At 37.4% G+C, this 12,901-nt stretch overlaps 1 protein-coding gene across 1 annotated transcript; it reads right to left on the bottom strand.

The window, feature by feature from the left end:
• Nucleotides 1-662: 662 nt before the first annotated feature.
• On the bottom strand, nucleotides 663-9,086 carry LOC110450291 (mediator of RNA polymerase II transcription subunit 18-like). Its single transcript, XM_021497748.1, has 6 exons — nucleotides 8,669-9,086; nucleotides 6,796-6,862; nucleotides 6,188-6,310; nucleotides 4,497-4,575; nucleotides 2,485-2,621; nucleotides 663-1,823 (listed from the first exon to the last, which is right to left on the bottom strand). Exons 1-6 carry the CDS (start codon nucleotides 8,841-8,843, stop codon nucleotides 1,775-1,777), a joined length of 630 nt encoding a protein of 209 aa, XP_021353423.1. The 5' UTR covers nucleotides 8,844-9,086; the 3' UTR covers nucleotides 663-1,774.
• Between the last annotated feature and the right edge of the window lie 3,815 nt (nucleotides 9,087-12,901).

Below are 12,901 nucleotides of genomic sequence, written 5' to 3' on the forward strand. Positions count from 1 at the left end.
TGGTTATTCAGAAGAAGTTGTTTAAAGGTTTTCTAATACAATTGACCCCTGTGACCTTGAATATAATTGAAGGTCATTCATTTGAACAAACTTGGTAGCCCTTCACCCAAGCATGCTACTGGCCAAATATCATCTCCCTGGGCATTTTGGTTATTGAGAAGAAAATGTTTAAAGTTTTTGACATATTTGACCCCTGTGACCTTGAAAATAGGTTAAGGTCATTCATTTTAACAAACTTTGTAGCCCTTTATCCAAGTTTCCTTCTGGCCAAATATCGACACCCTAGGACTTTCGGTTATTAAAAAGAAGTCGTTTAAAGTAAAATATTGACGCCGGACGGCCGGACGGCCGGACGGCCGGACGACGGATGCCGCGCCACGGCACTAATGACATAGAATACAAATTATGTTACTGTCTGCATCATACTGTCATTAGTTATCTCCCTTCACATAAACCTTGGGGGCCCTTTCACGTAGCTGGTTCAACTGTGGTTTGTTTATTCTTAAATTCAACATTTTCTGGTATAAATCCTGGTGGACCTGCAAATCTTTACGCAGGCCTTGCAAAACTTTGCCAAGGCTTGCCTGAAAGCAGCATCAGATTACTAGGTAAAGTGTTCAACACAAGTTGTACAAATAAATATTTCCAAAACTGAAACGATTCACATGTACATTTATTTTGTATATCAACATATCAATTCAAAATATTTCAAGACCAAATTTATTAATTATAATGTCATTATTAATACCAGCATGTCCTTGAGAATTTTCTATATTTTCAAGTAAAGAAAATCATTACATGTATTAAGAGATTCAACGTTCGTGATAACCTCTTCAGATCATGGAATATCAACACACATACATGTGTACGACATTTGTTCCACAAATAACTCCCCAATCATCAGGTACACCATCTTATGATGAAAGTTAAAGGTTTTACATTTACATTTAAGTACATTGTAATGAGAAAATGGTTGCTCTCCTTGCGGCGCCTTTAATGACATTACCATATTTGACTCAATAAATGCTTTAGGCTTTTAGATTTTTTGGTAAAATTAGAATGATTGCAGATTTTTCCAAAGTTCTAAATAAACAAAAAAAGAACAGCGATAACGGAAACTATTTCAAAGTATGTTGAAAAATTATGGTGAAGGGATGGGACTCCTGTGGCAGAAAAAAAGGATAGGAGGTGCTTATAAAGGATGGGGCATTCATTTGGTCAAATACTGTACTGTAATATTGTTGGTTTGAATTCCATTTGAACTTGACTTCAGTCATTGTGTAACATGCAGCCAGAGAGTAGCTGTCCAAGGTGATCTTCAACACATCTATTGTAGAAATAGTCCCGATAATGTAACTGGAAATCCATTTCTAGAAGGCAAGCATTCAGGAATACCAAGGTTCACCTGTTTTCCTAAGATCCTCCCAAGTTGTCATTGACAGTGTTTGTTGTTTTTTTCCAGTACTTAGCGAGGTAAAGTCTTTGTTCATAAGTAACAATAAAAAGAGACACACTGACTTTGTCAGTAACAGTGAGAGTGACTGCCTTCAATGATGTCTCTCGGCCTTGACCATTTTGTATTTGAAGATGAAGAACTCTTCACTGGAATCTGGCATTATTATTACACCAAAATAACAGACATCAGGAATATTAAAGCAAGACCTCATTATTTCCACAGAAGCCTTCAAAGGTCACGGATTCTTGTTTCCTAGAATCTGACAAACCTTGTATCCACCCTATAGAGAATGATACGTTTTAGGGATCAGGCAGATATCTAGATGTTTTGCAGTCGTCGATGATCCACCTTCTCAAGCTGCACAAGTCTGGAATGGTGTTAAGGCGGTTTACAATTATTTTTAGGCAAGAATAAATTTATAATTTACACTTTCCACAAAGTGATGTTGTTATAGGATATTTGAAAAAGGTCTACATGGTGTTAATATTTGAATGAACTAAAAGTATAGGTACATATATATGATTCTGGTCAAATAATATGTAGTATAGTGTATATACTTAAACAATTACAATACCAATACTATCTGACAGTTGACGGATCAAAACTCTAGTGAGATTTGTAGTATATTGCCAACACTAGCTGACTTGGGTAGAAATGTATGAACAACACTTATTGACGTAACTAGAAAGATACAACTTATAGGCCATCATGTTTCCTAACTCATATTTGTTCAGTGGGTCGGTAGGTAGGTAGTTTCTTTTTTACTTCAGAAATCCCATATTTGTATGTAAAAACCAAAAGTGTCAGTGATATTTTATAAAGAAAAAACCCACCACAAGATCCAAAGCAAGTTTGAGTACGTAGGTGTCAGTTTAGGTGAGGAAACTTGGTCAGGAAACTTGCAAACAAACTATTTTTTACGATGGTCTTACTGACGTAATTGTTTGATTAAATCAATACACAGTGCTTTTTAAAAGCATTATATTAATAAATCATCAAATACAGTGGCAGATATTATCAAAGGATACGGTTTTAGTTGTTCTGAGAAGCTTTTCATGTCCTCGGCAATGCCCTCCCCACCAGACTGCTGAGTGACCACGGACAGTTCAACAAGGCTGGACGTCGAGAATGGCTCCAGGTTCTCTGTGTTTCCAGGCTGGTTCATCTAGGGCAAGCAATAACCACACTGTACAGGATATCTAGTAACATGCATTGCCTTTCATATACTTGGAAAAATTTAACTTGTGTCTTTAATAATTTTGATTATGATTAGGGCAGACAGCCCTAGCACTGTATTTTTAAATACACAATGAAAATAAGTTCCAGTTTGTTCAGCATTTTTCCATTTACTTAACAGCATACTTGCCAAACCTCCCTATTTTGAAGGGGACTCCGGATTTTGAACCCTTAAATTTAATATTTCCAAGCAATTAATTTGCTGAACTATTCAAAGATTCTAAGATCTGATGATTTCATATAAAAGAATAACTTAAGAGATGATATTTGAAGGGAAGAAATTCACCCACATACACACATTTTATTAGCTCACCTGGTCTGAAGGACCATGGTGATCTTATACTGTACCATACCGCAGTGTATGTCGTCCGTCCGTCAACTTTTCCTTTAAAATGCTACTAGGCCTGAACAGCCCAGTAGATTTTGACTAAATTTGGTCTTGAGCATCCATAGGCGAAGGGCTATCAATTTTGTATAAACGGTGGGTGAGGGCCCCCTGAGGGAAAGGACGGGGCCAAATAGGGGAAATAGAGTTGAAACCTTTAAAATCCTTCTCCTACCGTAGGGATTAAGGGATTTTATCCTAATTCAGTCTGGAGCATCCTTGGGCCAAGAGGACTGAATTTTGTATAAACAGTGTGTGTATCCCTCCTGTGGGCAGAGGGGTGGGGCCCAATAGGGGAAATAGAGGTAATCCTTTAAAATCCTTCTTCTATCGTAGGGATTAAGGGATTTTATCCTAATTCAGTCTGGAGCCAGGGACTCAATTTTGTATAAACAGTGATTTTGGCCCCCCTGGTGGCAGAGAGGTGGGGCCCAACAGGGGAAATAGTGAATTCTTCAAAATCCTTCTTCTTCTGTAGGAATGGCCGATTTTGTCCAAATTTGGTATTGAACACCCTTGGGTGAAGGGGAACCAATTTTGTAAATACGGTGGGACTGACCCCCCTGGGGGCAAAGAGGGGGGGGGGGCTCAATAAGGGATATAGAGGAATAGCTTTAATATCCTTTTTCTTCCGTTTAGATGAAGGTATTTCGACCAAATTTGAACAGTAGCATCCTATGGGGAAGGAAAATCAATTTTGTATAAATGGTGGATCTGATCCCTCCTGGGGCCTAAAGGTTGGGGCCCAATAGGGGTAATTCAGCAAATTCTTTAAAATTCTTCTTCTTCTGTAGGAATGACAGGATTTTGTCCATGTTTGGTCTAAAGCATCCTTTGGTGAAGGGAACTTAATTTTGTATCAACAGTGAATCTGACACCCCCTTGGGACAGAGGGGCGGGGATTTTGTCCAATTGCATATACATATATCCCCTGGCTATTTCAACTTCAATCTAATTTGCTTACATTTCCAGGTGAGTGATACGTTATGTTATTCAAATTTTGAGCTTGTGGAATCTCCCTCATTGAATTTTCAAAAGGTTTACAAAGAATTATATATTTATCATAGTTTCCTTCTCAAAAACATCTCCGCCAAATGGATTTCCTGAATATAAAGAAGGAAGCTGACATGCTCTACCCATCATGATATGTTTGTCATGTTAAACCTTCTTCAACATTACTGAGAATTACTTCAACATTTACGTTACACTAACTACCTAAAAGTCCCGCAACCTATCACCGTCTTTGTATGAATTTAAAGGAGTTAACATGAATTTGACAGAAAAATAACTTTTCAATGTCTGTACACTGTAGAAAAGTGCAGGTGGTGAAATATTTATACAAAATATATAGGGCTGACATTGGGTTGGAATACTTAACCATGATCTCTGCTCGTACTTTATTCACAAAAATTTACTAACCTTGTAAATCTTTGAAACGGTCACCTTCATTCTTCCTTTATGGAAATAAAATCCTTTTATAACAAATTCATGGTCCATCCTGTGAAAAGTTTAAACAGAAAAAGAAACTTATTATGCCTAACCAATATATATTTTCTTGGGAATTGTAATTTTTGTTGAAAAGGATACGTATGAAATAAGATTTTTCTGTTCAATTTACAAAATTCAGAGTATGAACCACATTTGTAGTGGAACTGGACCGAGTTGATCTTTGGCAACCAGGTGGTTTTGATTGGTAGAGTGTCCATCTAGAGTTTGGGAGGTCACAGGTTTGATTGGTAGAGTGTCCGTCTCGAGTTCGGGAGGTCACAGGATTGATTGGTAGAGTGTCCGACTAGAGTTCAGGAGGTCACAGGTTTGATTGGTAGAGTGCCCGTCTTGAGTTCGGGAGGGCACCGGTTTGATTGGTAGAGTGTCCGTGTAGAGTTCGGGAGGTCACAGGTTAGATTGGTAGAGTGTCCGTCTAGAGTTTGGGAGGTCACAGGGTTGATTGGTAGAGTGTCCGTCTCGAGTTCGGGAGGGCACAGGTTTGATTGGTAGAGTGTCCGTCTCGAGTTCGGGAGGTCACAGGTTTGATTGGTAGAGTGTCCGTCTAAGAGTTCGGGAGGTCACAGGTTTGATTGGTAGAGTGTCCATCTAGAGTTTGGGAGGTCACAGGTTTGATTGGTAGAGTGTCTGTCTAGAGTTCGGGAGGTCACAGGTTTGATTGGTAGAGTGTCCGACTAGAGTTCAGGAGGTCACAGGTTTGATTGGTAGAGTGTCCATCTACAGTTTGGGAGGTCACAGGTTAGATTGGTAGAGTGTCCGTCTAGAGTTCGGGAGGTCACAGGTTTGATTGGTAGAGTGTCCGACTAGAGTTCAGGAGGTCACAGGTTTGATTGGTAGAGTGTCCGTCTAGAGTTCGGGAGGTCACAGGTTTGATTGGTAGAGTGTCCGTCTAGCGTTCGGGAGGTCACAGGTTTGATTGGTAGTGTCTGTCTAGAGTTTGGGAGGTCACAGGTTTGATTGGTAGAGTGTCCGTCTAGAGTTTGGGAGATAACAGATTTGATTGGTAGAGTGTCAGTCTAGAGTTTGGGAGGCCACAGGTTTGATTGGTAGAGTGTCCGTCTAGAGTTCGGGAGGTCACAGGTTTGATTGGTAGTGTCCGTCTAGAGTTCGGGAGGACACAGATTTGATTGGTAGTGTCCTAATCCAGTTTGCACAAGGTTGTTTCACCCTAAGCATATATTTACTCAAGTTATAAATATCAGTTTAAATGCTTTTAATGATTAAAAACTTACTGTTTTCATGTTTCGTGAACAATGTTGTTGTCAAAAGAATTTTGGTGAATGCATTGTGGAGATCTGGTCCATCAGAAAACTTCATGAGACAGATTTATTCATACACTACTTAAAGGCGAACCAACACGGATCCCGGAGTGAACAGAATTTAGGGTGAAACCACCTAAAACCTTGATAGTCAGTCATAGGATACTCAAGTATACTAGTCTTCAAAGGCAATGTGTGAAAATGAAAAAATGATATGGGAACAATTTTCAGATACAAGCTCTAGAGAATCATCAAATGGACATTCGTACAGAACTCATTGCAGAATGTTACATGATTTCCTTTCGCTACGTGTACCTTTTACTATTTGTAACGTCTTTGTCTTACCTGAAGCCCAGCTCATTAAGGAACAGTACAATGTTGTCCGAGGTACTGCAATCAATGACATGCCTCACCATGGTCGGGCGATTCTTGTCTCCCATCTCGGCCATACCTGCATATCTCACCTGCCTTTATTAGCATAAAAAGTAGCATTTACAATTTTACTTTGTGTTTGATGGCAGATATGGAATTCATTTGTGTATTACCTTCATGAACTTGATGGAAATCTGTCAAAATATATTGATTCAGAATTTGAAGAATATTATACATTTTTTTTTATACTTCACATTTAAGCTTTCTATACTCATAGCTGTCAAACCTCCCTCATTAAGAAGGAGACTCCCTCATTTAAGTTCAAACTCACACAAACTCAAAATCTACATCCTATGGTCAAATGATCTCCTGGCTACTGCAGGGTGTGTGTAATGATCAAAACAGGTGTATCTGTATCAAATGAATGTTTTTCGAGCTATTTTGATATATAAAAAGGGAAAGATAAATTGATTAAAGCAATTTCAGTTGCGTTTCACGCACTTTCCCCCTCATTTCAAATGTGGAGTGAGGGAGATTTCCCTTATTGGAGGTTTCAGAGGTTGACACCTATGTATACTTACCACGAGTCTTGTTCAATCAAAGAGTGTCTCACTCTTAGATTTAGGGCCTGTGTGATGGTGGTGTTTTCTATTAAAAGAAAAAATTATACAAATACTACATGTACAACAAGTAATGTACAAATACTACATGTACTACAAGTAATGTACAAATACTACCTGTACTACAAGCAATGTACAAATACTACCTGTACCACAAGCAATGTACAATTACTACATGTACTACAAGTAATGTACAAATACTACATGTACAACAAGTAATGTACAAATACTGCATGTACTACAAGCAATGTACAAATACTACATGTACTACAAGCAATGTACAAATACTTCATGTACTACAAGTAAAAGAAACTCTATTCAACCTTATTTATTCATATTAATGAATTCTATAGCATGTTTAGTTGCTGATATATGATAAATAAAAATGAAACAAATAGGGGTTCTCCAAAGAGTGATGGTTGATTGTCGCGTTCTTACTTGAGTTAGGTAATTTTCAAATTGTTTAAAGAAGCAAGGTTTACCGAGTGTCTTTTACAGTTTGATAATTAATAACGCAAGTTAGATAAAATGTGATAATCAACCATCACGAGCTTGGGGACCTTTTTCTCTCCCAGTGTTCAGATATTATATCTAGAAAACCATATGTTTGTCTTGGGAATACATGTACATTATTCATGATTCTGAAACAATGGCAATGAACTATGATGTCACACTGGAAGATGACATCACAAGGCATTGTTACTTAACATCATAATAAAAACATTGACCAATGAAATCATGTGCAGGTTGTTACCCACAAGTGGGTAACCAAAAATATTTACCAACTCCTAGTAGGTTTATCCAATGGCAATGAGCCGAGAGTGAGAATACCTATAGTGGTTGTGGGAGAAAGTTTTTTTTCTTCAGAAATGATTTAAAAGTCAGTTTCTGCAGTCTTAGAAGATAATTACATCATACTTGCCATGAGTGTCCCAGAAAGATAGTGACAAATATATTCCGTACATCAGCTGTACATGGGATTACATATGGTAACAGGTTCTTTCGCCCTAAATCCTGTTCGCCCTAATCAAATTTATACGTTATTCCATAGACATATAAAGCCAGAGTGTAGTATTATACATTGTACGTCTCTGGCTAATAAAATAGTCAATTTTTAAATATATCTTAAATCTAAACTTATAAAATATGTTAATTTGTCAAATAAAAATATAGAAACGATTAAGGTGACAGCTAGTACCCAAATCGGATCACCAAACCATCATTTTATTAATTCATTGAAAATTCTGAGGAGGAACTGTATTCATTTATGGTTGTATCAAAGGAAAAATATCGATGGGTGTTCTTACAAACAAAATTAGCACCCAGGGCTCACTTGAGATATTTATAGAACACTCCGAAGTTACCAATCAGCGTCTCCAATTTTTGCGAATGTCAGGATCCAAATCGGATCAATTATGGCTTGAAACTTTTTTTTCAGCATATTAACATTTTATGATGACCTTTAGAATTTATATGATAAAAAGTATTTCTATAGTGTAAATGTATTCCTATAGTACAAAACAGAATGCAAAGTCGTCGCACGCGCCATTTTTTAAAAACGTGATCAAAACACTGACATTTGAGTTTGAATTACGTTTTCTTGTGCTTTCTGAACTTAAAAACTAATCATCCGTAGACAAAAAATGGTGCATGGCTATAGATCTATTCTATGACAACATCAACTGATTTGTTGACACATTTATTTATTTATAAGTATTTTTGCAAAAAGTGATCCCTGCCTCTTTACACTTTTTTAATGACGCTGCCCATTTAACTCGAAAGACTTTGCTGCAGTATTAATTGAGAGAGAGATATCATCGTAAACGCAACATACTCATTGAGAAAATCATTTCGTTGTCTGTGAATGTTTCGAATGGACTGTCCGAGTTGTCACATAAACCTCGAAGTCGATGCAATAGTACGTCGTGCGCATTCTCCATGATGCTTCCCTGTAAAAGGAATTCGTTGGTAGGCGCAAACTTGGACACTTTAGATATCATCTGATCCATGATTCCGTACGAAGTCGACGAACCCAGCGGTGCCGGTGAAACCCTTTGTTTTCAATTCCACTTTCACACAAAAATCATTGTTTGTAATTGAAAACCTTCATGACAATATCATCAATACAAAATGAGTAAATAATTTTTGAAACAATCAACCACAACAACTAGAAATTAAAGCTCATTTAACCGCATTCAAGAAGAATAAGCTAGATCCGATGGTCATCCATGGGCGCAGCCATATTTGATTTGTTCCGGATATAAAGGACAGTAACTCTATCATACATCGAAAGTGAAAGTAGTTTGTACATCGACCTAATCATAAAAAAAACTATTTGAACGTTGTGCCATTTTTATTTCATGATCTGTTTATTCATTCATGTTTTAAATCAGAAAGAGAAATAGCGGATTTTTCATAGATAATGTTACAGAAGGAATTTCTCTCCTTTTCGGATCATCGACATTACTGTATGATTTATATCTCTCGGATAGCAACGTTTAAGGACCAGACTAAAAAGTTTCAGTGCATTTAATTATCGGAGGTGGCACTAAAGGACATAGAACTAATATTAATACCCGGCCTCCTCTATATAAAAAAATATCTCTAGTCGTCAGAAAGCTACGTTATCGCAGCTATAAAGGACATGTTAAGGTCTTGCATTTTATAATAGATTTCAAAAGACTAAGATTGTATATATTTACTTCAGGTCTATACAGATATCCGTTAAGATTTAAAAAAGGCCGCTTAAATTTGAATATTAGTAAAAACTTTTGAATTTTAATAGGTTAGTAAACGGATGCAGGAAGTAAAGGCTTTATCGTTCATGTCATAAAGATATATTTTTAAAGTCCGTTTCGTTGATTGGTTTGTATAACCAGGGATGTGATAACCGCAGAAGACGGTTCCCAGTATCGATAGTACTGAAGCCAAAGGAGTATTTCGAATGCCATATTTTTCTTCAAATTTTGGGTATGGCCTTTCGTTATAGATAACGGCATATTCTCATCTAAGGTGCCCACAATAACATTGTTACCTCATATTCCGTCATAGATTTGTAGAGAATATACCACTTCTATAACACGACACTTAACGAAGATCTACTTACTCTCTATATCATCTTTATTTCCTCCAAATTGGAGAGCATGATACAATGATATTACATGAATAATACATTATTTACAAACAACAATCGTGACGTTCATACACATTCACAAACGTATATATACATATTGTTAAATATCAGTGATATAATACTGGTTTATGTAGCCAGTAAATATATATATATATATATATATATATATGTATATATATATAATAATAATACCTTGCCTACAAAATGTATGTTCGATTTTTTTTTTTACATTTTCCTTATATTACAAAGGCAAGTATTTGTAAGACATTATTATAATAATTATTATTACGTATATAAGTCAAACATTCTTTTTATCGCATATACGGATTCTAGTCTAAATTCTTCAAAATCAATTTCATTTAAATTATTGGTCCTTTGGCCTCCTAGTAAAATGTGAATTACTGAATAGTCAGGCAGTGAATGCAGATATGAACTGAGTTCAATACTTGAAATGCAGGCAATTATACACCATAAATTGTCACAAAGATTTTCTGTTACAGAACAATGCAGAATCACATGAGATACAAAATCTGTGTAGAAATAGCCACAATGATGACATAAAAGTTGTATGTTAATTACACGTATAGATACAATCAATTTCATTATATATCCGATATTGTCAAGAAAATTTGAGTGACGCAAGGCTAATTTCCATAAATTATGAGGTTTTAGACAGTCATGTAGCAATAAAAATCGTGTTAAGTCTGTGTCATTAGACATTCTTTGCATCCATGTATTAGTTTCATAGTTTGTTACGGATTTATAAATCAATGACTTCCAATACATTTTATTTTGAAAAACACCATCATTTATAAATTGTATAATGTATTCATATAGATTATTCTTCTTTAGTAATCTGACAATGTCTGGTATATAACCTTTTTGACTATGATTATTAACTGTATACATAAAATACCTCAAAATGAATACTCTGCAGCAGATTCAGTGACCTCTTTTCATTTTGCTGATCCTGCCTAAAAACAAAAGCGTTTTGATATTGATATACGCCTCTATAGAAAACCATCCGATTAAAGAAGTACACATATCAGTCTTTTTCCGAAACCTTTAGATTTAACAATAACATGTTGGGCTCTCTCTAACATCAATAACTCAGTATTTGAAGTACATCCAGAATTTCACTGTATTACTTTTTTATGTAAGAAAGAAAATCTTTCGGTATCCCTCACCAATCTCTTCATGGCAAAATATTTCGTTTAACGAAGGAATCGAAAATTCCTGATAAATTTTGATGAACATAGTAACTCTTGCAGAATATCACAAACATGACAAATATATTCAACACCACTCTGTCATAGATTTATAGAGAATATACCACCTACTGCCTTCTATAACACGACACTTCACGAAGATCTACTTACTCTCTATATGATATATATAGCCTAAACTAAACTTTGACGTCAGCATCTGATCCCGGATGTGTTAACTCTAGTACACTACAGTTTTAACTACAACTCCTGACTGTGTNAGGTGAGCACGGGGCCTATAGTATAGGGTCATTTCTAGTCGCTTATTCGGGACGCGCGGTTCACATCAAACTTTGACTACGAGCATGAATATGGAGGGGGAAGCTATCAACCCCGATATTAATGAGGCTATAGCAGAGAAGGTGAAAGATGCGGTTGCCAATACGCAGAACCAAGTCCTTTCCCATTTGGACCGGCTTATATCTAGCAAGCTAGACGCTTTTGAATTAAAAATTTCCAGTAATTCTGAGGCACAGATATCGAAACTACAGCAAAATATCGCGAGTGTGGATTCACATAAATTCAGCAAGAAGAGTTGTGAGGACCAGTATAGGTTCAACACGAAGCTTAAAGCTAAATTCATGGAAGTTGGGCATGCTACGAAGTCAGGTCCAGGGGCAGTGGAGGCCATAGTTTCGGAGGGCGTGGACATGATAGACTATAGGCAAAAGTTGGTCAAGCTGGCCGACACGTCGGAGGCAGGATGGAGGGCTGTCGACGAGTATATCGTTAATCCCATTGCGGAGGATTCTGAGGACGAAAAGAGGATGGACCGGGCCACTAATAGGGCCAACAGGAAAATGAAGGCGGTATCAAAGTCTAAATCAGCGAGGGGAGGTCGCAGATTTAATACCCCTTATCAACGATTCGGCGGACCTACGGCTACTATTACTTCTAATACGACGGACAGCAGCAGGTCCGGGCCGGCATGGAGGGCACAGCGACCGGGTCTATGCTATAGTTGTGGTAAGCCTGGCCACTGGAGGTTGGAGTGTCCCGGGGTGTCCGGAGGGATGGCAGCCACGAACGGCAGTAAGATAAGTAAATTTTGCTATTTTAAGCATGTTCTCCCTGATGGTACGCCTTTGTGTAATTCAGATGAGGCACGAAAGGGCGACGTAAAGCATTCTGATGTTTTAAATGTTAATTTGTCTAGCATGAAAGGTAAGGTCAGCGAGTCGCCGATGGGTAGGTTGAGGCAGAGAGTGGATTTCTGGCGAGAGAAAGGTACATGCGATGCCGTATTATCCATTGTGTCGGACGGGTATAAGATCCCGTTTCGGGTAATCCCGACTGGCGTTTATTTGCACAATAACAAGTCTGCACGAAACGATCCAGTTTTTGTTGGGTCTGAGATAGGAAAGTTGCTAGGGCTGGGTTTAGTTTACGAAGTAGTGACACAGCCGTGCATCGTAAACCCACTTACTGTTGCTTACAACAGGGCAGGTAAGCCACGCCTTGTTTTGGATTGTCGGCATATCAATCCTCATTTGCATAAATTCAAGTTTAAGTAAGAGGATGCCAGGACGGCACGTGATTTGTTCACGGAAGGTGAGTTTTTGTTTACATTCGACCTCAAGTCTGCTTACCATCATGTGGAGATTTTTCCTAGTCATCGGACCTTTTTGGGTTTTAGTTGGGAAGATCAAGGTATAACAAAAGATATTAC

Source organism: Mizuhopecten yessoensis, unplaced genomic scaffold, assembly GCF_002113885.1.
Source record: "Mizuhopecten yessoensis strain PY_sf001 unplaced genomic scaffold, ASM211388v2 scaffold5141, whole genome shotgun sequence".
NCBI classification, from domain to species: domain Eukaryota; kingdom Metazoa; phylum Mollusca; class Bivalvia; order Pectinida; family Pectinidae; genus Mizuhopecten; species Mizuhopecten yessoensis.